The 23,043-nt window shown below is 40.6% G+C and overlaps 1 protein-coding gene across 3 annotated transcripts in view; it reads right to left on the reverse strand.

The window, feature by feature from the left end:
* Positions 1–23,043, reverse strand: part of NTNG1 (netrin G1) — a 152,541-nt gene that overhangs the window by 128,252 nt on the left and 1,246 nt on the right. For all 3 annotated transcript variants that reach the window (XM_054285581.1, XM_054285579.1, XM_054285580.1), the window contains exon 2: positions 17,453–18,152. In XM_054285581.1, coding sequence (XP_054141556.1) covers positions 17,453–17,698 — 246 coding nt within the window. In that variant the 5' untranslated portion in view covers positions 17,699–18,152. The remainder of the gene's footprint in view (positions 1–17,452; positions 18,153–23,043) is intronic.

Genomic DNA, 23,043 nt, shown 5'->3' on the forward strand with positions numbered 1-23,043 from the left:
ATCCATTGAAGAGTGATGATAAAAATAAATTTTGAACAGCTGCTCTCCTCAGTTTGCACTAGACAAGGACATTTTTAAGGGTAAATATTGTTTAGAATAATCTAAAAGCTTCTGCATAATGAATTATGCACCTTTTCTGCAACACCCTTCAGAATAGCTACCCTGAGTATTATCACAAGACTGTCCAAAACCATTTTCCTAAAAAATCATTAGAAAATACATTCTATAGTTCAAAATCTGGACAAAGTGCTTTAGCAAACTTCACAGCAAAGCAGGAGCAGGCTGCTGGGTGACTGGTGACAAGGTGTTTCATAACTGAGGATCTGCAAACCCTTGCTGACAGCAAGATCAGCACAGTGGGACCAGTGTTCAAGGAAAGATATTTTAAGTCTGCCAGAAATTTTACGGCTCTTGTACAACCCAAATCGTCATAGAATCAGTTAAGGCAATTTTTATTTCTGAAGGGCAGCATCTGGCCTACTTGGCATGCTTTAAAATTTCAAATGTGTATTTTTCAAAGCAAGAAGCGTAACAAAAATATATAATTTAAACTGGCAGAACGTTATACTTTGGATGACATTTTGTAGTTAATAACAATTTAATATAGCATGAACTGTACTTCTGGTGCAACCTAGAAAAGCATCACACAGTTTAGAACAGGCATGCTAAAAGTTCATTTCAAAGTGGTGGTGCAAGCAGGCTTTGTGGCTCTTGCAGGAGCAGTAGCTTCTGCGTTATTGTTAGTGACTGGTTTTAGCATTTGGTACTTGTAAATGGACAAGATTCCGAAATCAAAAGGGAATGTGAGGGGTAACACCTTGCTCATGGCACTGCAAGATTTATACCACAGTTTTGTCTGTTCCCTAAATCAAAGGCCGTACAAACTTTAGGAGAGTTGTACCAAACACCCTGCCTGGGACTTTGGCTCGTGTCCTCATTTGCACAGAAAGCCCTCCCTGTGGCTGGACCCGACCTCGCCGGGCGCAGGAGCGGGTCGTGCGTCATTCAGCCCTTCCTTCCCCTGCCCCGCTTTGCACTCCGTGTCACTTACATTCCATTTTCCTTCCACCGAGTGCCCAAACATAATCTGGGCATGGCTTGGAGAGCTAAGCTGTGCCTGAGCAATGCAACTGAGCACCAGCTGCCTTTGTTTGTCCTCAAGTACCATGATACTCCTCCACTCAGTACATTCTGGAGAAATCTGGGAGGCCCCTCGCTGTGCCTGGGAATGGCCAGACCCTGGGACATGCACACACCCTGCAGGCTGGAGGAAAGCCAGACTGGCTAATTCCTCATTTGTGTCGATGTAGTTAAGCTTCTTCCTAATGATATTTTGACCTGGGTAGAGAAGAGGAGCCATATGGCATCTTCCACCCCTGACAACAACTGCGGTTAGTGTAATCAGCACATTAGCTAGGTGATTTGTTTAGATTCAGCTGTCACTAACTTGTGGCAAACTCAATTATAATTAAGTTGTGTATTAGGTAGACTCCTAATATAAACTGGTTTCATTTTCATATGCCATTTCAATTATATTTTCTGCCATAACCCCGCTTACAGATGAAGCGTCCTGACTAACTCTTCCTCGGGGCCATTGCATTTCCCACCTTTTAACTCAGAAACTGAATTTGTCTAGCATGGCAAATCAAAGAGCTACAGCATCAGCCAGAGAGCCATGCAACAATTTAAAAAAAATAATGCACAATCATTAGCCTTAATACATCCCTAAGTCAGCCTTCAGAGCCCCACTTTTTAATTGCTTTAGACATCTGTGTTTCAATTGTGGTCTAAGCTATTTAAAATGGTGGCAATGTCTTTCCATAGTTTTGGACAATATGCAGCCAGTGCAGCAGCAGGTGTAAAGGAGGGCTTTGAAAGTCACAGAATCACAGAATATTCTGAGTTGGAAGGGACCCACTAGGATCATCGAGTCCAGCTCTTAGGTGAATGGCCAATACAAGGATTGAACCCACAACCTTGGTGCTGTCTGCACCATGCTCCAACACTGAGCTAATAAACCACTGTTTGTTTTTGCAATTTGCTGTCCTTGGAGGTAAATGATGTTTCATGGAATGGCTCTGAGTTGCAGCAGCAGTTGAAGGTGTTTATGATGTAGGTTTTCTCAAAAAGTGTTGATGCAATAATGATACTTGTTTAAGTCCTTTAAAATTCCCAATTTCCCCAGATAGTATCCTGTGTTTAATAACAGGATGAAAGAGCCCAATAGTACTAACCCCCATACTGCAAAATTAACCTTCCTCCCCCAACACCCTGAGGACAGAACTGTGATATCCTCTCCTTTTTGCAGTACAGATTTCTGAAACAAATATTAATGCTAAGCATAATGTAAATGGGTTCATAAAGCTTAGAAGAGAGAGAGACAATGTTGATGGTCATCTAGGGCTATACTATTTCTCAACTTTACTGCCTTAACATTCTAGTTAACAGAGGGCATGTAGTACTTAAAAGCTTACTGCTCAAGAATACTGAATGGCAAAAAAACCATAGATGCTGTCAGATCACTGCAGTTGTTTTACAAGCTTTTGCTTTTGAACTATAACCTCAGAAAGGGAGAAGGAGTGCAATAATCACACATAATGATCAAGCATTGAATTATGGCTTTGATAAATGCTTTCAAAATTGCAATGATAAACAAATTAGCACTCTTTTACTATGCAATATATAGGCACAGTTTGCTATTAAAAGAACAAAAGGATCTAGTTTCTGTAGGTATTTAAGGTAAGTGTGGGACAAAATACAGGGCAGCAGACAATGGAAACTTAATCCCAAATGAACACTATGAATATAATTCAAAAATTCAGCAATTCTCTGAATTCTCTCCATCCCCTGCCTGGAATGGAGGAGACCAGAATGAGATGCAAATCAGTGCATTTATCTAATGAATAATGCAAATGAGTGTTCCTCTTATGGCATGGCAGTCTGCAGGAATCCTCTCTGCCTCACCTCACATTTTGTGTGGATTTAAGCACCATGTGTCAGAAGAAATTAGAGAACAGAATTGCCAAGAAATGACAAAGCCTTGGAGCCCCAAGTCAGTGCAGACAGCAAGGTACATTAAGATGCATAGTAGAGAGGAGGAGAGAGCAGACATCTCATTAAAATGAAAATGTTGCTATTTTTCCTTCACCTCGTTAATCGAGTTGTATGACAATTTAATCAGCAATTATTTCTGTGGCTGCTAATTAGAAACATCCTCTAAAATGATACCAAGGTGAGATCTCAAAAACTTGCCAAAATCTTTGTTTGGCTTTTTTTTTTTAATGCTGGTGTTATTTTATCTCTCTGGTATCAGTTAACTGCATCAGCATTTTTCTCATAGCATCACAGAGCATACTGCATCTTATCCATTAGTCACAAGCCTTGCTGTAACTTTCCCTTAGCATCTAACATTACCCTCCAAAAATATACTCAAGCAAACAAATCTGAAGGCATGCAAGCCCTGAAAATCAACTCCTTCCCCCCCCCCCCCCCCCATCATATTTTGTCTGAATGTGTATGTGATTCAGAATCCAGGATGGATTTCATCTGCTTCATTAAAACCTCTCAGCATGTAGACCAGCTATGCTGCCACAGCTGGCATCAAGCCCCTCCTCTTCATCATTGCACTGAGTCTTCAATCTGGGGATTTGTGAAACTTTATGCTTTTCTGACTGGTACTCTTTTAAAATACAGAGCTGGTATGTCCAAATGAACAAAGCCATTGGTTCCCTGGACAACTTCTTAGTTATCAAATACAGAGTAGTAAAGGACAGGGAATGCACAGAAACCAGAGGTCTGAGAATGCAGTTTGGCCAGGTTCTGTGAAGTCCAGTTTGGGGTGGAGGGAAATTGCCTCCCCCTTGGAAAGGGAAGTGCACCTCAAAGTTCTGAACTGTAAAGCTGAGAACTTGTTGTAATCACTGAACTTTGGGGTGCCCATTGTGTATGATGCAACGTTAGGGCCGTGTTCCCATGGGTCACTGAGCCATGAACCAGCAGGCAACAAATTGTTGGTTTGAGTCAGTGACCCATCAAAGAGATAAATCTATGTATTAAGCAAAAAAAAAGATTACAGATATCTTACTACATGCACTTCCAGGAAATGTGAAAAATAACCCAAACCAAAAAACAAAACTAAACTCCAACCCTTTTTTCTCACAAGCTGACAAAGACATCATCGTTATTTATAGTTGTGCTTCAGTTCATCAGTTGGAGGCACACTGCAGAAGATGCTAAAGCACTAGCGACATTGTACTAAATTAAGAGCTTGCAGTTTCTTTATAATAGTTGAAAGCAAGGCTATTTCTCCACTGGGCAGCTTGTTGCAAACTCCACAATACTGGGAAAAAATGGTGTATTATTTTGATGGGTTTTCTCTCAGGTCAATCCTAGTGAATCAAGGGGGAATTGCCTGGGATGCAGGTCTACAAGGAATTTGGTGTGAACTCCATGAAAATGCGACTTGCAGTCAGTAGCATTTTCACTCTCTTAAATTAGAAGAACACGGGTAGGTTCTCTGCTCCTGTTCCTGTTGGCAGTTACCATGCCAGAAATATACAGAGAGTTTAGGTTTCTTATAGCAAGGGCAATGGTAGCTACAGTGAAAAAAACACTGCTAAAGCAAACTAAGTTGATTTGAAGCAAGGAGACAATTAAAGCACAGCCTTTCTGAAAGAGTAATAAAAATGTCACTGCAAATGACAGATTGTTACAAGTCCTTGGCTTCTTCCTAGCACTGCAATAGAATACGGTGTTAAATCAGTTCCCAGAGATTATTAGTGGTATATGTTATTTTCCCAAACTCAAGGAACTCAGTATCATTTCATAAATCAACTGCGGGTTAAAATTAGATTTTTTTTTTACAACCTTAGTTCTGTGACCCTTGCACATACAATTAGCAAAGAAAATTAGATAAAAAGTATAGCTGAAACCTGACTCATCAAACTTGAAAAAGCTAAAAACATTCCATCAAAAACCCGAACCAAATCGGAAAACAGCTCTTTTCTATGACTTCTCAATGCCTGTGAGTTTCATTGACTGCAGAATAAGACATTGAGACAAAGATATTGGAGGAGGATATAGGAGTAGGAATGGACTCTCATTTCTCATTAGCCTAAAGTTCTGTAAAGTAGCTCTAAGGTCTTCCTGTATTTTGTTGTGCTTCTATCTGTACTGCTTTTTCTGTATCAAGCGTTAAGAAACCTAGCCCAGAAAACTGTAAGTAATTAAAGCCAATAATAACTGAACCCCATCACCGGGCATGTGAAGATCTCCAATGTGCAGGCTGGAAATAAGTTTCTGTGTTGTCAGGTACAGTGGTATTGCAGGCGCAACTCTAAGTCCCTCTGTCTGGGGTGTTTCTGGGCCAGATAACGTCTTCTAACAAAGTCTCAGTGACAATACTGTTAGAATCTCACATGCCTTTCTTATGTGGCAGAAAGCTGATTTCTACTGGAAACAAATTATCCAAGAACCCTTTGAGTTCCATGGAAGGGATCTCTGTTACCATCTTCTGAGATGAAACATTGCTGTGTGTATGGCTTGCTTGGGGGGCTGCAGCACCCCTAGGACACTCTGGTGTGCCTTGGATACAGGGCAGGGTGTGCCACCAAGACCAGCATTCCCTTGTGGGTTCCCTACTAGCTCAGATGAGGAGGTTTATTGTCCTCTTCTTCAGCAGCTGCCCCTTGCTCCAGCCGCACTGCCAATGTTCACACATGTTGCAGCAAAATGCTGTGCATGTGATCCTTGGTTAAGAGGGGTAATTTTGAATTACAAAGCATTTCCAATTTATGATTTATTTAATCACTGTAAAAGTAAACTTGTTCTGCTCTTCCTGTGATGCTTTATACAGTTCATAATTATCAACAAAGCAATTACTAAGAGTAAAGGCAGTGACAGCAAAGGTTTGCTCAGCACTGCCCTTACATCTGCTTTCTGTGGCCTTGGTGTTTGGCTGGCTGAAAGACAAAAAAAATCAACTGTGGCTTACATGACAGGAGTTGAGAGAAGCTCACGTACGGTGGTGTCATCAAGAAAGTGTTGAACAGGCACAGATGCCATTCATCCCTGTAATAATTTGTGAAGAACATTTTTCTTCTTGGTCAGCTCCTGTAAATCTTCTTTTGAAGTTATGAGAACTGGCCTGACAGGAGGAGGATGTTGATGGTTGCATTAGTAGAGGTGTAATGACCTTGAGGATGGGAACTGAAAAACCCCCTGTTACTAAGGTAAAACTCAACGATGCCCTGCTGCTTTCTGATTTTTGCTTCTGATCTTAGGCACAATTTTATTATTCCAAACCCATCACTTAGTAGTACGATGCCCTTGACATGATACAATCATCAGAACAACATCTACTTCAAATTCTTGGCCAGATTGTTATTGATTGGGAGAGTCAAACACTGCCTTGTAAAAGGGCTATGCCTGCTTTTTCTGAGCTCCTGCAATGTATTTACTGTCCTAGAGAGTGAGCACCTGGGAAAAGCAGCATGGTGAGCAGGTCCTCATCAACCAATCAGCATTCCTGCACAATCTTTTCCCATCCTAGTGCTGAACTCTTTAAACTTAGAAAACATCTAGAAAACACTTTACCTTACCCATCTAAAGTCCACAGATTTAGATCTGTGTGGTCTGTACCGTTTCCAAAAAGAATATTATCCAAATAGGATATCAGAATTCTATGTAAGAACAAGCCCATCAGCCCTGGTGGCCTCTCAAGGTACAGAACATCAAAGGTGTGACAAGACAGGGATGCAGCCAGAAGGAAGGCAGGCAGGCTCTTCTGTTCTTTGGAACAACTCCCCATGTCCCTCTTCAGTCTTTGTTTTCTCCCCCATTTTCAAGACAGGGAGAGAGGGCTGGCACCCTGGAGGGCAGCATGGACCGCACTGGTGGCAGATGTGTGAGAGCTGCCTGCCACACCATCCCATTAAATGTACATACACTTTACACCAGCTGAGGACTTGTGTACTGTAAAAGAGGGAAAACAATTGTCTGTATGGCTTCAAAAAAACTCAAACCAACCCCATCTGGCATTTCAGGTATCAGTCTACTGTTTAACACTGAAAAAGTGGCATACTTTCTATAAAGGCTTAAAATCTGACAAAATGTTCTGCTGAAACCCCCACCTTGTCTGACTAACAAAGGAAGGGCAACTGTTGTAGTGTTTTCTGAGACCTGTTTTTAAACTTAGAAAACTTGAAGTTCGTGATTGATGATGCCTGGCTAATGTTTGAGTGCTACAAGCAATAATGGTGCAGTTATGAAGAACTATGGGATGATTAGTCAATAATGGTCTTCTGTCCTTTTAAATTATTTACAAATAATTCAGGAGATGCATAAAGCTAAAATAGAATATTTAAATAGGCAAGCCCTGTTAAGTATTCTATCTATGTATCCTAGCTGCCACCTTCCAGATAGATGCTTTCAGTGTATTCTTGTATGCCCCAAAATCAAGAAAAGATGGATAATGTCCCATTCTCCAAAACTTGTTTTGTCACTAGGGACAAAGACCCTTGCACTGAAGATCACAATGGTTGAACTAATCCAAAACCCAGCACCAATAAAATGAGTAAAGAAGATTTTAAAACTGAAAATGCTGGAAATAATTGAACTTCAGTGAAATTGTTTCTGACAAGAAAAATATTAGAATATAAAGGCATACAGTTAACTTAAGATGGTTTTATGGTTTCTAGTTGAGAGTTTCAAAGTGGTACAGTGCAGAGGGTAGTGCTCACTACTGAGGAAGCTGCATTTTGTTGCTATCCATTGTTGTCAGTAGGAGTCCTTCTGTTGCCTAACACAGGACATGTTAATTTCAATGGAAGATTGTATTTTAAACCCTGTTGATGTAAAGTCAAACATTAGCTCTTAGGCATAAAATATACATGATGAGTCACTTCTAATTTCCCTTTAGTTATTGAAGTGTATCTTTTTTAAAAAATCAAAGCCACTGCTTCAGATGACAAAAAGCTTCTGTGTTTTTAACATTTTATTTTCAAAGGCTTATCCCACTTCTTTTGCAGGAAAACAGGGTTTTCAGCTGCAAACATGCTGGCAAAAATTTACCCCACTAATTTAGTGAGGGAAGCTCCAATGCTTGAACCCCTTAAACTCGTTACTTAACGTGTCTGGAAGTCTGAATCAACCCTTGTGAAGTGAGACACCTTGCTAGGATATTTCTGCAGGCTATCCCTACAGTATTTATACTACTTGGCAGATCCATATGGTCAAGGAAGCCAAGAGGCATGTCAGTCTTCAAGCCTGTGTTAAAAATAGAGGAGGAAAATAGCACGTGTAGAAAAAGTTGTTTTAGCAGTTAGAAAATTGCATCCTGTACTCTTTTTTTCCCTACAGCTATGCATGTTGCAGATTTTAGAGGATGAGGGGTTTTGTGGAGTTGTTTGCTATTCCTTTTTATTTATTTTTTACCATCTCCCCACCCCCAGTCACTTGTAAATGTCACCCACAAGTAGCTCTGTTTCTAGTTTTCACTGGAGGAAAATGTCTTATGAGCAGGTGTAGCTGGTAAAAATCAAATTCATGAGTTAAAATGTGGCTCGTGACAGTTTTACAGATAAAAATCTTAAAATGCACCAAGATGTTGAAAGACATGGCACGTACATTTAAGAAAATGCTCCTCTCATCATAATGGTGTCTTCTTTTAGAGGTTTTACAAATACTTAGCTATAAAAATTCTCTCTGGGCTGCAGCCTGACATAAAATATCCCTGATATAGTACAAGTTCTTGCTTGTAGTAAATATAATTAAAATTCATTTGCACCCTTTTCTTTCCTCCCCTTTTTTTATTCCTAAATTCCATATAAACAATCTGCCTAAAGAACTAGAAGATGAGAAATAAAACCATTTTCCAGAAAATACAACACATCAAACATCAAAGCTACATGAAATCACTTATGCACGTTGCCAAGTCAGCTCAATGCCACGGATTTTTCTGTCCTTAGCTATATTTGTACTTGTAGATCAAGATGATGTCACCACAAGTGACCTGTGAAAACACAAATTTCCATACCTAAAATGTCTACAACAGTAATTGTTTCTACAAGTAAATTGGATACAGAGCTACCTATTTTTTAACTAGGGAGACTAGTGTTCCAGTGTGCACACCAATCTGCATCTCATCACTCAATAGTATCTGGGATTATTTTTTATTTTCATATTCAGGCAGTACTCATAGGCCTTGAAACAAGTCAAGAAATATTTGGATTAGCAGATCTCTCATCCGGTTTTAGCTACTCTTAAATAGGTATGTTATTTTATGTATTGGAAATGGCAGTTTTGGCAAAGCAGTATCAGTATTAAAAAAAGAAAAGTGGCAATGGTACTCATGCTAAAATTGACCAGCTCCCACAGATTCAGCCCTTTCTAAACTCAGTGGGTAAAAATAAATGACAGGTTTTCATCCTCACATAATGAGATGGGTAATTTCCATACCTTGTCAAGAGGAATTGCTAATGCTTGTCTGTATTTCTCCCCCTCTGCTTCCCAGCATAAAGCAGAAGGGATGGAAGTGCAGATTATCATCTCAGTTTGTACATTTATTTTTTCTTGAATGAATGAAGGTGATTTGGGTTGCATTAGGACTGGATGCTTTATAAGTAACATAAACATCTAAATGTTAAAATCATTACTTGAGAGTCAACTTACTGATTTCTTCCTTCTCAAAGGACTCTGGGGAGCCCACTAACCAGAATGGTTGTCCTGGTGTACACTAGGTTTGTAGAATTCTCAGTTGAGTTCACTTGGCTTTGTTTCAACAAGATGCTTACAAATGGAAATTTTAATATATGGAAGTGCCTCAGGAATTTGCATTTGGTTTCCAATGATTCTTAGCTTTTACAAAGCACAAGCACTGCAAGAAAAAGACATGAAACTCTGGGGTTCAGAGACATTTAGCTAATAAATGAAGATGGAAAAATATGTTTATCCAGATAATTTGAACAAACCTGAGCAGCATAAAACTATCGCTGCTCAGTTCTGCCAAGTAAATCCAAAATTCACTTTTTGAGACTTGTCTACCACAGTGGGAAGAAATATAATATCATGCTCCTTGTACAGTGTCCTCAGCCTGGACAGCCTGATGCTGCACACTCCCTTGGGACTGAGGGCATCATGCCCCTGACCAAAATGTGTGAAAGCAAACTGAGGGGGTGATGCTGCAGCTCCGCTCCTCCGGCTGCCTGCGTGACACCGGCAGCTTAGGAGCCAAAGGTCACTCTGCTCAAAGGAGGATTTGCCATTCTGGAAAAATCCTAGGTTGAGGCTTTGTAGCAGAGAAGAAGTGGGGTCACCCAGCTCTGCCTCCCGTCAGCGCAGGAGGGATGTGCTGTCCTGCCCTGGCCGAGGAGCACCAGCTGGGGTGTGCTGCTGTACTGCACTGTCTCTCTGCTCCCCAGCAAATCTGGTCAGGAGTCTGCCTGCAGTGAGCCACGGGCTTCAGATCACCTCTGCCTCACCAGCAGCAGTTCAAATTATGACAGGGCCAGTAAATATTTGATTTATAAAGCAGTATTATTTTACTTCACTAAAGGTGCTGCTGAGGGGATGTTTCTGGTCCAACTGCTTTGGCAGCAAGCCATTCACATTCAACATGGATGTCTTGGAATTTATTTTATAGTGGAAGATATTTATTTCTTTACAAAATTGGTGTTGGTGGTTCCATACTCAAACAAGGCCAAAACTCCAAGTTTCCACAGAGTACTTGGGTATCTTCCTCCACATACCCACCTCAGTGCTTTGGGGGGCTCAGGGAGGATGCAGTGGGGGGAGGCACCACCTCAGGTATTTTAAAGAACCTCATCCAGAGAGCCACAATCTCCCCCTGCACGGTTCCTTGCTTTTTAAGATCATTTAATAAATGTCTAAAAATGTCCACTCTTCCCAGCTCATTTCAGGGGAAAAGCAAACCAAACTGGAAGAGCAACTAGTAAATGGAACAAAGGCAATGCTAGAAAATGCTTAACAGCTGCTGTTACAAAGTGTATTTACAAAATATAAATCTCCTTAAAAGGATGCTCTTCTACACATACTAGTGACATGTGCTTTAAAACTGCAACTGAAAATATGTAGAAACCGTATATTTCATTTAGGATCCCTGTTTTACCCTCAAATATTTTTAACAACTGAAGTACTTTGTGGGTGTGCTTTTGTTTTGTTTCAGGCTTGAAAACATTCCAGTACCCAAAGTGTAACTGAGGAGGAAAACAAAAAAGCAACTGGACAGAGTGTTGTTAAAGATTTACTGGAGCATCTTGATATGTGATAATGAATAAAATGCAAATCTGTTTTACTACCAATCCTTGGTTTTGATTTATGAGCAATTATTAATTTTTAGATTGCTTCCAGTTGGATAAAAATAGAGATTTTACCAAACTATTTTTTTATTCCTGCTGCCACTAAGTATATACCCATCTTTTTAAATCTTGTAGGAAACCAAGGAATCCTTTCCCATGAGAACCAAGGAGCCTTTGCAGAGTGTACAGCAGGTGCTGCCAGAGGCACAGGTAGGCTGATGTGTGGTGCTGCCCAGTGGGAGGGAGCTGGGGGACTGACAGGGACAGTCTGTGACCCATGGGGACAGACTGACAGGGACAGTCTGTGACCCATGGGGACAGCACAGGGACAGTCCGTTACCTATGGGGACAGCACAGGGACAGTCTGTGACCCACAGGGACAGACTGACAGGGACAGTCCGTGACCCATGGGGACAGACTGACAGGGACAGTCCATGGCTTCTGGGGACAGCACAGGGACAGTCTGTGCCCCTGGTGTCCCTCCTGCCCCACTGGCTGCTGAGGGGCTCAGTGGGGCTGGATGGGAACAGCCTCAGCAGTGGGGCTGAGCTGTCCTACCCTGCTGGGGACAGACCAACAGGGGCAGGGTGGAAGCTTTCCGGTCTCAGAGTGTTATGAATTAAATGCAATGCAATGAAATGTTTAGTGACTTAAGAGGAGGCACCAAAATAAAAACCCCTCTCTCTGAAGGGTAAGGTACTCTACAGTGACAAAGCAACAGCTGTAATAATTATATGTGCCCAACGAGTTCAAATTAGATGAATGCAGATGTTGTAAATGAGGTCTGCAGGAACTTTGAGCTGTACATACTTTAGACATATACAACTATGGAAATCCACTTTAAACCAGACAGTAGCAAGAGCTTCATCTTTAGCTTCCTGTTCCCATTCTACCCCATGCTATCTAGTAAGACTATACAGATAGAATCCTTTGTTTTTACTCAAATTTAGCCCATAAAAGAAAAAAGCTTTTTTCTTAACAGCATCTTTTAATCATATTGCACAACACTGTTTTAAAATGTCTCATTTGAGAAAGTATGTATAATGCCAAAATGCTTTCAAAAATAATTTTTGTTTCACATTGTGATTTACCCATTACTCAGAAAAGTATCTGTTCATTTAATTATTTCAGTAAACATAATACTGGTATCACTATCTATGCTACATAGTATTTCCTCCTTTTTAAGGAATATGAGCCTACTTGTAATTAAAGGAATGCTATATTAATGATGCCGAAAGTCTCAGAGGGAAAAAAAAATTTAATGTCCACCTCATAATATTATGCCAGAATTACATGTGCAGAATACTTTTTAATAATCTTTGTTTCTTAATTTAGTTTTGATTGGCTATGAAATACAGAGTGGCACTCAAGGGCTCAAATTTCTACTGTCATCAGCATTTCTGCTCTATAAATTGTACAAATGTACAGGACTCCCATCTGCAGGCTCCTTTTCAAGCTTCTATTTAACCTACGAAGGAAATTAGCTGCAGGCAACTGTAATTGATGATAATTTCATCATTTTTAGCTGTTGGGATGTATTATGATATCTAGGTCTAAACACAAACAGAAAATTATATTTTAATGTTGCCATTTGAGCTGCAAACACAGGTCGGTAACACAAACCCGTCTCTAGTTTGCAAATTACAGCAACAGCCACTAGGAGTCTCCTGGTCAAATTCATGATGAATTTGCACAGCAATCCCAGCTCAGGTTTGCATGCAAACCCCATGCTAAAGTCTGGATTTCAGCAGAGGGGCCAGTCCCTGTGCAGGGCAGGTGGGAGTGGGGTGACAGGATCTCTGAGCTGTGAGCAGCATCATCGGGTTCCTGAGATTGTACCAGGGATAGAGCTGGCACATGTTTTAGAAGGAAAGCCAGAAGCCACCCACACACTGTTCTGGTAGAGCAAAAGATGGTCATGATCATAGCAAGTCAGATTTGTTTCTCTTTATGACTGAACAGAGTATTGTGGATTTGTTCTTACAAAGAGGGAAGTAGATTTCACTGACTGTTAGTTACTCCCAGGGATTTCAAGATTTGTTTTGCACTTAAGTGCTGCAGGCCACAAGAACTAGCACCACCAGGTACTTCAAAATTTGCTTAGTGTGAAACCTGCAGCTCAAACCTGAAAATGTGAATAGCTTCTTCCTCTTTTCCTCTCTCCTCTCCTCCCAGGCCAGCTATGCACAAGCATACAGTGCCAGACATACTCTGAGCAATGCCAAATGTTCAGAGTTCATAAATTACAGATCTGCAGGAAGGGGTCACGCTGGCTTAAACACTGTGGCTGTTCAGCCCAAGTCTGTGACTGACAAAAGATGTCCACATTTCCTTGAAGGAATACCACAGAAAGAAGTCATGCACCTTCTGCCAGCATATGTAGCTTGCTCTGGGACACTAGAGACTGCTTTAAAATGGACAGAGAAGCCAGAGGTGACCAGAGAACCCTTCCCCACAGTGCTGATTATCCTGTAGGCAGGAGGAGCCCTTATTCTTATATACTTATTCTGGAAGGATGCTGCCACATCCTCCTTACAGATACATGCAACTCCACATCTAGAAATTGTAAGTGTTCAACTGCTCTTAGCCACTTATTTGTTTATAAGTTTTTTTTATGCATCTCTCCTCTTGAGCAAAAATCCTTTCCAAGCTGTAGAAATTCTGAATGACTTTAAATCTGATGAGATTTTAAACAAACAATAATTTGGAAGATTATTTGGCTTCTGCTTTTTGAGCTCCTTGGTTTCATTTTCAAACTTTTCCCTGCAACCAGAAGGACTAAGGAAATAAAGATGATGTTTTAAATGAAACCTGAGAATCTCATATAATCATAATTGTAGGACTCCAGGGGTTTGAGGTTTCAGAATAATCTCATGAGCTGTCAATACTGAATGGCACCAGAAACGATAATGTTATTCTCAGAATAGATGCCTAAAAGCAACTGTGGGATAGTTTTTTCTGTTGCATTCTCCCCATAATACCTAAAAATGCTGTTCTGGGGGACACCACAAAGCTACCTGCAAGTGGTGAGCTGCCAAATGCTGGCTTTAGCTGCCAGCTAGGGCTGTTATATTTTGCAACAAATTTACATATGCAAAGTCCTGTTATTCAGTCTGTCAGCTAAACAAGGAAAGTACAAATTCATCACAGGCTCATAAGATCATTTAATACCATAGGGAATATGCAGAAATAAGTAGGGGGCCAATTTAACCACCCATCTCCTCTGTATTGTATGCTTGCACACATTGCAATGCACGCCTGCTTTGTGTGTTATTGCAGATTATTATCAGCTACTCTCACAGACTGCCTTAGACTCTACCATAATCTCTCAGCAGGACTTGAATGAAATTCTCAGTCTGGTTTGTTTCAAGGATCTAATCTATATTACACCAAAGGCTGACAGAGACTCAACAGTTAGTCCATTTGGTGAAGAGAAAATTAGTAAACCTGATCAGGAAACTGACATGCAAATAAAACAGGAGGCTGCTTCAACCTCCTTGTCATCCTGCAGAAGCAGACTTGGCTGCTTGATACCCTTGTTTATTATTAGAATAGCTGAAAAGACCCTGTTCTTCTCCAAGTCAGTGTTAACCTGATTTCAATAACAAAACAGTGGTACAGGTTTGGCAAGCACATAGCCAGTACTTACAAAAAGAAAACCAAGCATTTGTATAAGCCAGTTTGGCACTTCACCGTGCTGAAAAGAAACCTTTGCATCTTTGTCACTTCAAATTTGGGCTTCTTTAGCACAAGAACATGTCTAACACGAAAGAACTTTTTTCCACTGCCCACTTTCTCCAAGTATGTCAGTGCTATCTTCTTAACTCATTTTCTAAAACTGAAAGTGAACACAAAAATTCAAGATCTCAAAAATTCCAAGGGCTCAGCACTACAAAATACATAAAACCTCATTTTGCAGGAAATATCTAATTCCTACAGCCAGCTATGGTACAGATAGACAATGCATTTTTAGGGATGAGAATGCTTTGCTGTGAGCCATGGGCAATACCTTAGGAACATTTAAATATTTCTGTCATTTTCCTTATGTTTCAAGCAAGACAAGCCATTACCAATGCATATCTAAATACAGTGGATATGTACAATCTACATCTATCCTGGAAACAACAGTTTATCATGTAAGAGTCAGTCACTCTACACTTGTGTGGCTGAATGCACACTCTCATTCTGTGGGCTCTCTCTCACTCTTCCCCAGGTACTCCCCTTTTTCTGCTTCTCATGTGAGGATTCTGGTGGCCTTCTGCATCTCACAGGCTTAAGCTGCAGGTGAGCTACAGCTGTAATCTCAGGTCACTCCCAAGCAAACCTTCCCCCCACATCACAGCACTGATGAACTGGTGTGGTCAAATGTTTTCAAGGGGAGTTCTGGCGCTATTTTTAACACTTAGATTTAATTAAAATGTCTTTTCTTTGCCTTGTTGTTTTTTGTTTAAAATTGTTGTTCTAACTAGAGTGCATACTGATAACAAAGGCCTTCAGAAACTTACAGTATTACTTAAGACAGGAACTGCTGCAATGTTTATCTGCACTAAAAGGAAGGAACAAGTTTTATTGGGCAGGTTTGTTTCTTATGGGTTTTTTTCTCATTAAAAGAAAAACTTTTTGCATTAGATGATGAGTTACTAAATATTACTGAGTGCTAAACCACAGCTACTACTATTCAGATGGAAAAATGTATTTCAAGACTAAGAAAAAAAACCAGTAAGACAATATTATGTGGGGCACATGACTTCCATTTGTTTTTAAACAGTGGCTGCTTGAAACTGCTTGGAGATTTAGTGTGTCAAAGACATGTCAGCAGAGATGGATTAGTGGGCAGAGAGCAAGTGGTGCAGTCAAAGGTTCATAGTGAATGTAATTTATTCATGGAGCTTCGCAATTTATCACGTGGCTATTACCATAATGTACGTGGGAAGCAGCTGCATGCGTGCAAATAATGCCTTAAATGTATGTGTGGTTGGATCTGAACTCCTTACAGAACACCAGTGGTGGAAAACAATGCCACAAGGCATTTAAAAGCAAATTTCCTTCCTGTGGGGATGCTGTCACCCAGCAATGATGATTTGTACACAGGGAAACAAATATCTTGTAGACTTTTCTCAGTTGTGATAACCTCACTTACCAGAACTCATTGGTCTTTCAAATTTAAATAATGTAGGTAATGTGGAGCATGTTTCCAGTGCTGTATTAACAGATGTAAGTGTGCATGATTTGTAAAACAAATCTCTCATTTTCTTTTCAAAGAACTCAGTATCTTCCACTCACTATTTAACAGAAATATCCAATCACAAAGAAAAGAGAGCCTCTGTAAGTGTGAGCACAAAGAAGTTATCTACAAGTTAAGATCTCCTTATCTGAAACTTCTCACAGTGTGATCTATCAAACACTTGGGAGCAGCACAGCTGTAAAATATTGATGTACGTACATATATATATATATACATATATAGTGTCTGTTAGATTCTTATACCTGTACATTTACTTAGCAAGCCAAACATTTCCAAACCCAGTCTATTTTAGGACCATTATCTGGTCTCTCTTAGTTTGCTTGAATGCCTACAGTTTCAGCTAGAAAGAAAGCTGTGAGTAGTTGCTAGAGCTTGGAGGTGATTTTAGCTGCACTGTCCATACAGACCTGTTGCAGCTCCTTGGGCAGCTGGGAAAACTTCAACAGCCCAACTCCCAACACCATTTTTTAAGCTTTAGCAATTGAGTTCAACTGGCCTCGCTGTTTGGAAATTAGACTTAATTATGCCATGCTATGATGCTTTAAACTGATTTAGTAGAATCAGTTCATTCAAATCTTTCTTGATCAGGCAAAGGCCATCCCAGTTATGGGTTAGCACAATAGGAGTTTTATGCTGATTTCTTTTGATACATTAAAAGTTGGTGTAGAGAGACAATGAATTCCGATAAAGTCAAGTTATGTCCCCATAAGCAGAATATCTCATTGCTCAGCTTAATGTACTGCTCAGAGTTTTGTACAGCAGAACCTTTCACATTTGGAATATGATGCAGGTTTTCTTGGATAATTTTGTGTGCACTCTAGGGCTTCTATTTTGAAGCCATCTATCACAAATATACCCCCACTAATTATGCAAAATGAAAAGCTTGCCTTACCATCGCACAGAAAGTTTCAGGAGGATCTCCACATGTTATGTCGGGGGGATCCAGAGTCACTTTTACATATTTGATCATGTCTCTGGCTTCTGGCTGGCAGGCCATGTAATCCCATACTTTTCCTTCTTCCGTGTAAATCTGAGTCTTACAGACGTCATAGTGTCCCCACACAGAGGGGTAGTGCTGCATCACAGAGGATACAGTAACCCAGAGGGTGTGAAGTGACAGGAATCTTGACAAATACATTTCTAAATCCTTTTATGTCAGCTTTGTAAGGATGCTCAGTGCTAGCGTATGTGCAGTTTAGAGATTATATGTACATATAACGTATGTATTTATAAAATAGATTCCAACTCAAACGTGAAGCATTAGGATGAGACGTTTGTTTCACTATGTTAAAGACTTTGGTAGAAGCCACCCAGGCCCTGATGACAGCCTTTCACAGCCATGCAGCGCTTGTCCTTCGACTTATAACTTATCTGTCAGGGCTTCTTGTAAAAGATGTCCAAGAGCAGATAATAATTTGTGAAGTTGCAGGTCTTGAGCTCCACCGTCGATAACCCTGAGTGATCCTCCGTGCTCAGGGCTCGCAGGGGATGCCTGGACACGCTGATAAATCAGTATCCGAAGGAAGAGGGTGAGTGTCTATAGGCTGGTGTCTGTTTCCCATCAATCATCCTTTTCTTCTGGCACCAACACCCTTTTAGAAACAATAAAAATTAAGAGTTATTGTCCAAGAATCAATGCATTACAAAATATACGATATGTTGACATTTTGAAGGTTTGATGCAATACAAAGCAAATTGGTACAATATGGATAACCTTTACTGTGGGTTCTGTGCTAGAATGAAGAAACTACCAAAATCATTCACAGTGAAAAGTATTTTGACATGAAGGATTTAACTGTACTCTAACAAAGACAGATTTATAATGTTCCAGGTGAGTTAGAGGTTCCTGCTTCCAAAACTGTATTTTCACCCTAGCAAAAATGGAGAGCAAACTACTGAATTCAGCCATGGCCCAGATGGTGCAGGCAGGCAGGGGAGCAGGCAGCCCAGCACTGCAGGGCAGCAGCAGCAAAATTCTTTTACTCAAGTGACACAGAGCTGGGCATCAGGGCTAGCAGGTGCTAGTAGCTTCTTGGCAGGAGGACCTCATGGAGCTCCAAAAGCCTTACAGATTTCTTTTAGATTATTATTTTAAGACTAACAAAGATACGGCAAGTAGAATTCAATTTCCTTGACATTTCTCATTAGCATTGCAAGAGTTTTGATCCCTTTTTTTTTGCCTTTGAACTGTGATTTATTGACCACATTGATGACAAACTATCTGATAAAGATAATGGCTTATTTTGTAGCTTACTATAAGAATGCTTTCCTCCCTTATTTTCTTAGGTTTGAGGGTCGCTGTACCTGAGAACTCAGCACTTATTTCACAGCAGATACATGCCCTTTACCCTCTTCAGAAAACAACTAGAGATCTCCTCACCTTGTAGCACCTGAATCACATTATTACAGGTATAAAATGCTAGAAGTATATCATAGCAACTTCAAATATATATTTCCTAAATAACGCAGGAAAAAAAAAATCCAAATTCTGTATGAGGAAAACTGCAAACACAGAGTAAGTACCCTAAACAGGGTCAAGGAAAACCAGGGCTAGGAATTCCAGTGCATTTGTGTCAGCCTGTGCCACCCGAGGTTGGGGAGCCAGGGCGCGGGGCTGTCGGCAGGGGATTTCAGCCACACGCTGCAGCACTTCCACACTTCCTTTGTCTGGATGCTAAAACCGAGCCAGACCCGCCGGACAGATGTTGAGAAACAACCGAAAGTCGCCACTTTCTGCAGCCTGCTTTGCTTCCCAGCTTTAAATCATGCCCAGTGTCACAAACCTCCTACATCCCACAGCCACGGGAAGAGGTGTGTGACCTGGTAAGCTCCTTAACGTGTCACGTTGGGAATATTCATTTTCCAAACTTATCTTCAAAGCTATTCGCAAACAGCTTCCCTATATTTAAATAATGCTTCATCTTAAACTGAGCTAAACTACAGACACCATGAAATGCCAACAGATGGTTGAATTGTGTTTCCATAGCAAAGTAATTTACAATAATTGCTGTATGGACGTAAATGCAATTTTCCATTATATTCATTTTATCAAGTGTTACCATACAACTCTCATGTATTTTATCAGAATATGCAGAGAATATCTGAATTTTCCTGCAGTAACAATTCTCAATTCGCTCAAACATATTTAAGCTTCAAATCTGAATCTGACACAAAAGCAGAAATATCTAAGACCAAATTAAATTTAAATCTCTTTAAGAAGCATGCTGGGTAGTACTGTTGGCTTTGTAGCAACCTTACATTCTTTTTTTTTTTTTTGTTTTCAGTGGGAGTGTTTGCATATTATTTTGGAATTCAGTAATTCAGAGAACATTTTCCATATAATTTTAAAGACACTTCTTCTCCTGTTTCCTTTCCAATGTATGTGCTATTCTGAAGAGGGAAAAAAAGCACCTACAAGAGCCCATAGCTTAGGGTTATAGGAAACTATGTCACTATAAAAATGGGAAACAACTCCTTGCTAGAAGAAGCCGCAAATTATTTTTAATTTATGGTAAGTCAAACACCTTTTATTTGAGATGGCTTGGTCATAGCTGGAATAAACAGTAAGTAAGTAAATAAATACAATTTTTCTGTGTAGAAATAAGAAGTTACTGAGTGTAATTATATTTAGACTGCAAGCTTGTAAATTAAAGCAAAAACAAAAAGTTTTTCTTTAATATCTTCCTTTCTAGCTCTTTAGTTACCTGTAATATTTTATAATGCTGAGACTCAGATTCGCTAATAAACCAGGACTGGGTAGGACTAAATAATGTGAAGCAAGCTGCTACCTTAACACACTGTGCTAAAATACTTCCCATATAACGAATTCTCATTAAAGTAAGCCAGTCATAATGATGGTTGTTACGCAGAATTATAGACTATAACATCGATTGAATTTAGTGCACTGACAAGAAAAAAGTGCAGAGAAGTGCAAGACATCTGAGCATTAGGCAGCTGTAGCCGTGTACAACAGACACTCCTGACAAGAAGCGGCCAATTATAGCTTAAATTTCTGGCATATAACCAGTTTTGATTAATAGTTTTCCATTACATTACAGACATATTATTAATGTATTAAAAATGTCAAGCTTTGGCAAGAACTAGTATGGCATGGCTCAGTTAGTCTGCAATATCTTCTTTTAATGAGCTTCCATTGATATAGAGAAAGATATTGACCAAAGCACATTAAGGATCATGTGCTGAGTGCTGCCAGGTTTTTTTCTGACAGAGCTGTATGATTTGTCTTGCTTTTGTTTGTTCCTGCAGAGTCACTTATGATATGCGTTTTACATTTTAGTGCCCTATTGCTAAGGACATACCTATTTGAATTATTTTGTAGAAAAAACCTTTGGAGTAACATTTCTGAAGTTTACAGCTGTGCCAGATGTTTAGTGATAAGCCTCTAGCTGTGGGCAACACATGGGCAATGGGGCTTTTTGTCCCCTGTAATGCCTGTGCATTTGACCTTAGAAAAAGGTAATCAAACACACCACTAATAACTACTGTCTGGTGTCCCGATTCCCTGTGCCCTGTTAGTCACACACCCTGGGTGTTGGGGGCCATGGAGGTGGCAAAGGAGGGATCAGCATCCTTGATGGCTGAGGGCCAGGGAACGGCAAACTGCCCCAACGACTTCAGCAACTGTATGCAAAGCTTCCAGAGCACGCTGCTCCCGGCGTCTGCTGTGTGGGGCAGCAGCGCTGGGGCCTTGAACATTCCATGTGCCACAGCCTCTGCACTATGGAAAACACTGGGAGGCACCTGGGAGGCACCGGTGCAAAGGCCACATCTGGCTCTGCCTTCCTCTCGGAGCGCTGCTCTGTCTGCGAAGGGCCGGTGGTTCTGGCCACAAGTGAGGATGTCACAGCCATCCGAGAAGAATGGCATGCAGCTGACCCCCAGACTGAAATCAGCTGTGAGCAGGCTCTGAGCACCTGCATCCCTTTCCAGATGGGGAAGTCACAGCTCATGCAGCGTGTCAATTCTGCATATGGAGGAGACACCCCCTTTACAGAACAGATAAAATGCATCTTGGCAGCATCAGTGCCAGGGAAGAGCTTCAGGTCTCATTAGGGGTTGTTAGCAAACACTCCTCCTTTGCCTCCTTCCATCAGTGTGAAAATCCACCCCCTTCCCCTCCTCACAACCAGAGCGGCTGGATGTCTTGCATGAGCTCCCTGCTGGGGAATTGCTGTGAGATCCATAGGGGTGGGCTCTTGGGGCTCTCTCTGGCAAGCCACAGGAACGTGAAGGAGGTAATAAAATAGTGACCATCTCCCACACTGACCGTGCATTGGACTGAGCGCACCCTGCCAGCACACAGGAGCAGGAAGGAGAGCCAGCAGCAGACCCTACATTGCCTGAGGAGAACTGGCTGAAACAACGAGGCAAGGCAAGGAGTGCCGGCTGCCACCTCCCCGCAGCGGCAGCTGCGGAACAGATTTTTCCAAAGGAAACATGTTTCAAGTTTGTATCCCAAAGAGCTTAAGCAGATAAATGGATCCAATCAAGCCCAAGTAAAAAGCGCCTCTGCATCCACTCCAGTTGTTAATTATACAAAGCCAGTTTAGAACATAGGAAATAATGTTCTAACCCTCATGCAAGTTACATTTACTAACCTCGTGTTGTATACCATGTTATACCTAGGCAACTTGAGAACCTTGTACATATATACAAACCAACCCCTTTTATAAAGGCAAAATTATTTATCTATTTTATCTATTCAAAGAAGAAGGGAACCTGTATTTAATGATTTAATACACGTTATTTCTGTCAATACTTATATGAAATGCAGTATACTCAAGCAACTGCTTTGGTGTCTTTGTCCTCAAATGCTGTTCCAATCAAAGTTTAGGTTCTATTCTTATCCAGCTTATTTAACTATTTAGCAGAAAAAGATTTCTTAGCCTCAGGAGAAATTTAAAATGTCAATACCTAATTAAAGAAAATAAAATACAGCTACCAAACCCCTACAATTTGGCACTATACTTGAAATACTTCTGGTTTTCACACATTATTCTTTGCTGACTGACACATCATACTACCACTGCCATTGCTTGCCAGGTATCATCAGCTGTCAGAATATGGAGTAAAAAGCATTTCAGCTATTTAAATTTTACAGCCTTAGTACATGGCTGCTTTTTTCCTCTCGCATCTTTATAATTGTTAGCATCTTGCCTTAAATATCTCTAGCATCAATCTGTTCTGCAAGTTTTTCCTCTGGGAATTTAAGTTAGCATTTGGGGAAGTTACAAGCTTTGTTTTTGGGTTTTTTTCAATGACTCCTCATGCTCAATAAGGCGATGCATGCTCATCACACAGTGTATCCAGGGCATAGGGCTACAAAGCTTTCAAGTTATGGTGTGAGCTGATGACTTTCTAACTGAAAGTTCTCAGGCTCAAAAATGAATGCCTGCCGGTTGCTGAATTTGTTCTGTGCTATTGCTGTATTTTACATAAATAGCTAGAAAGTTGGTGCTGCTT

This window comes from Melozone crissalis, unplaced genomic scaffold (genome assembly GCF_028551555.1).
Source record: "Melozone crissalis strain CALT ecotype California unplaced genomic scaffold, PUWL_Pcris_2 ptg000045l_1, whole genome shotgun sequence".
Lineage (NCBI taxonomy): Eukaryota > Metazoa > Chordata > Aves > Passeriformes > Passerellidae > Melozone > Melozone crissalis.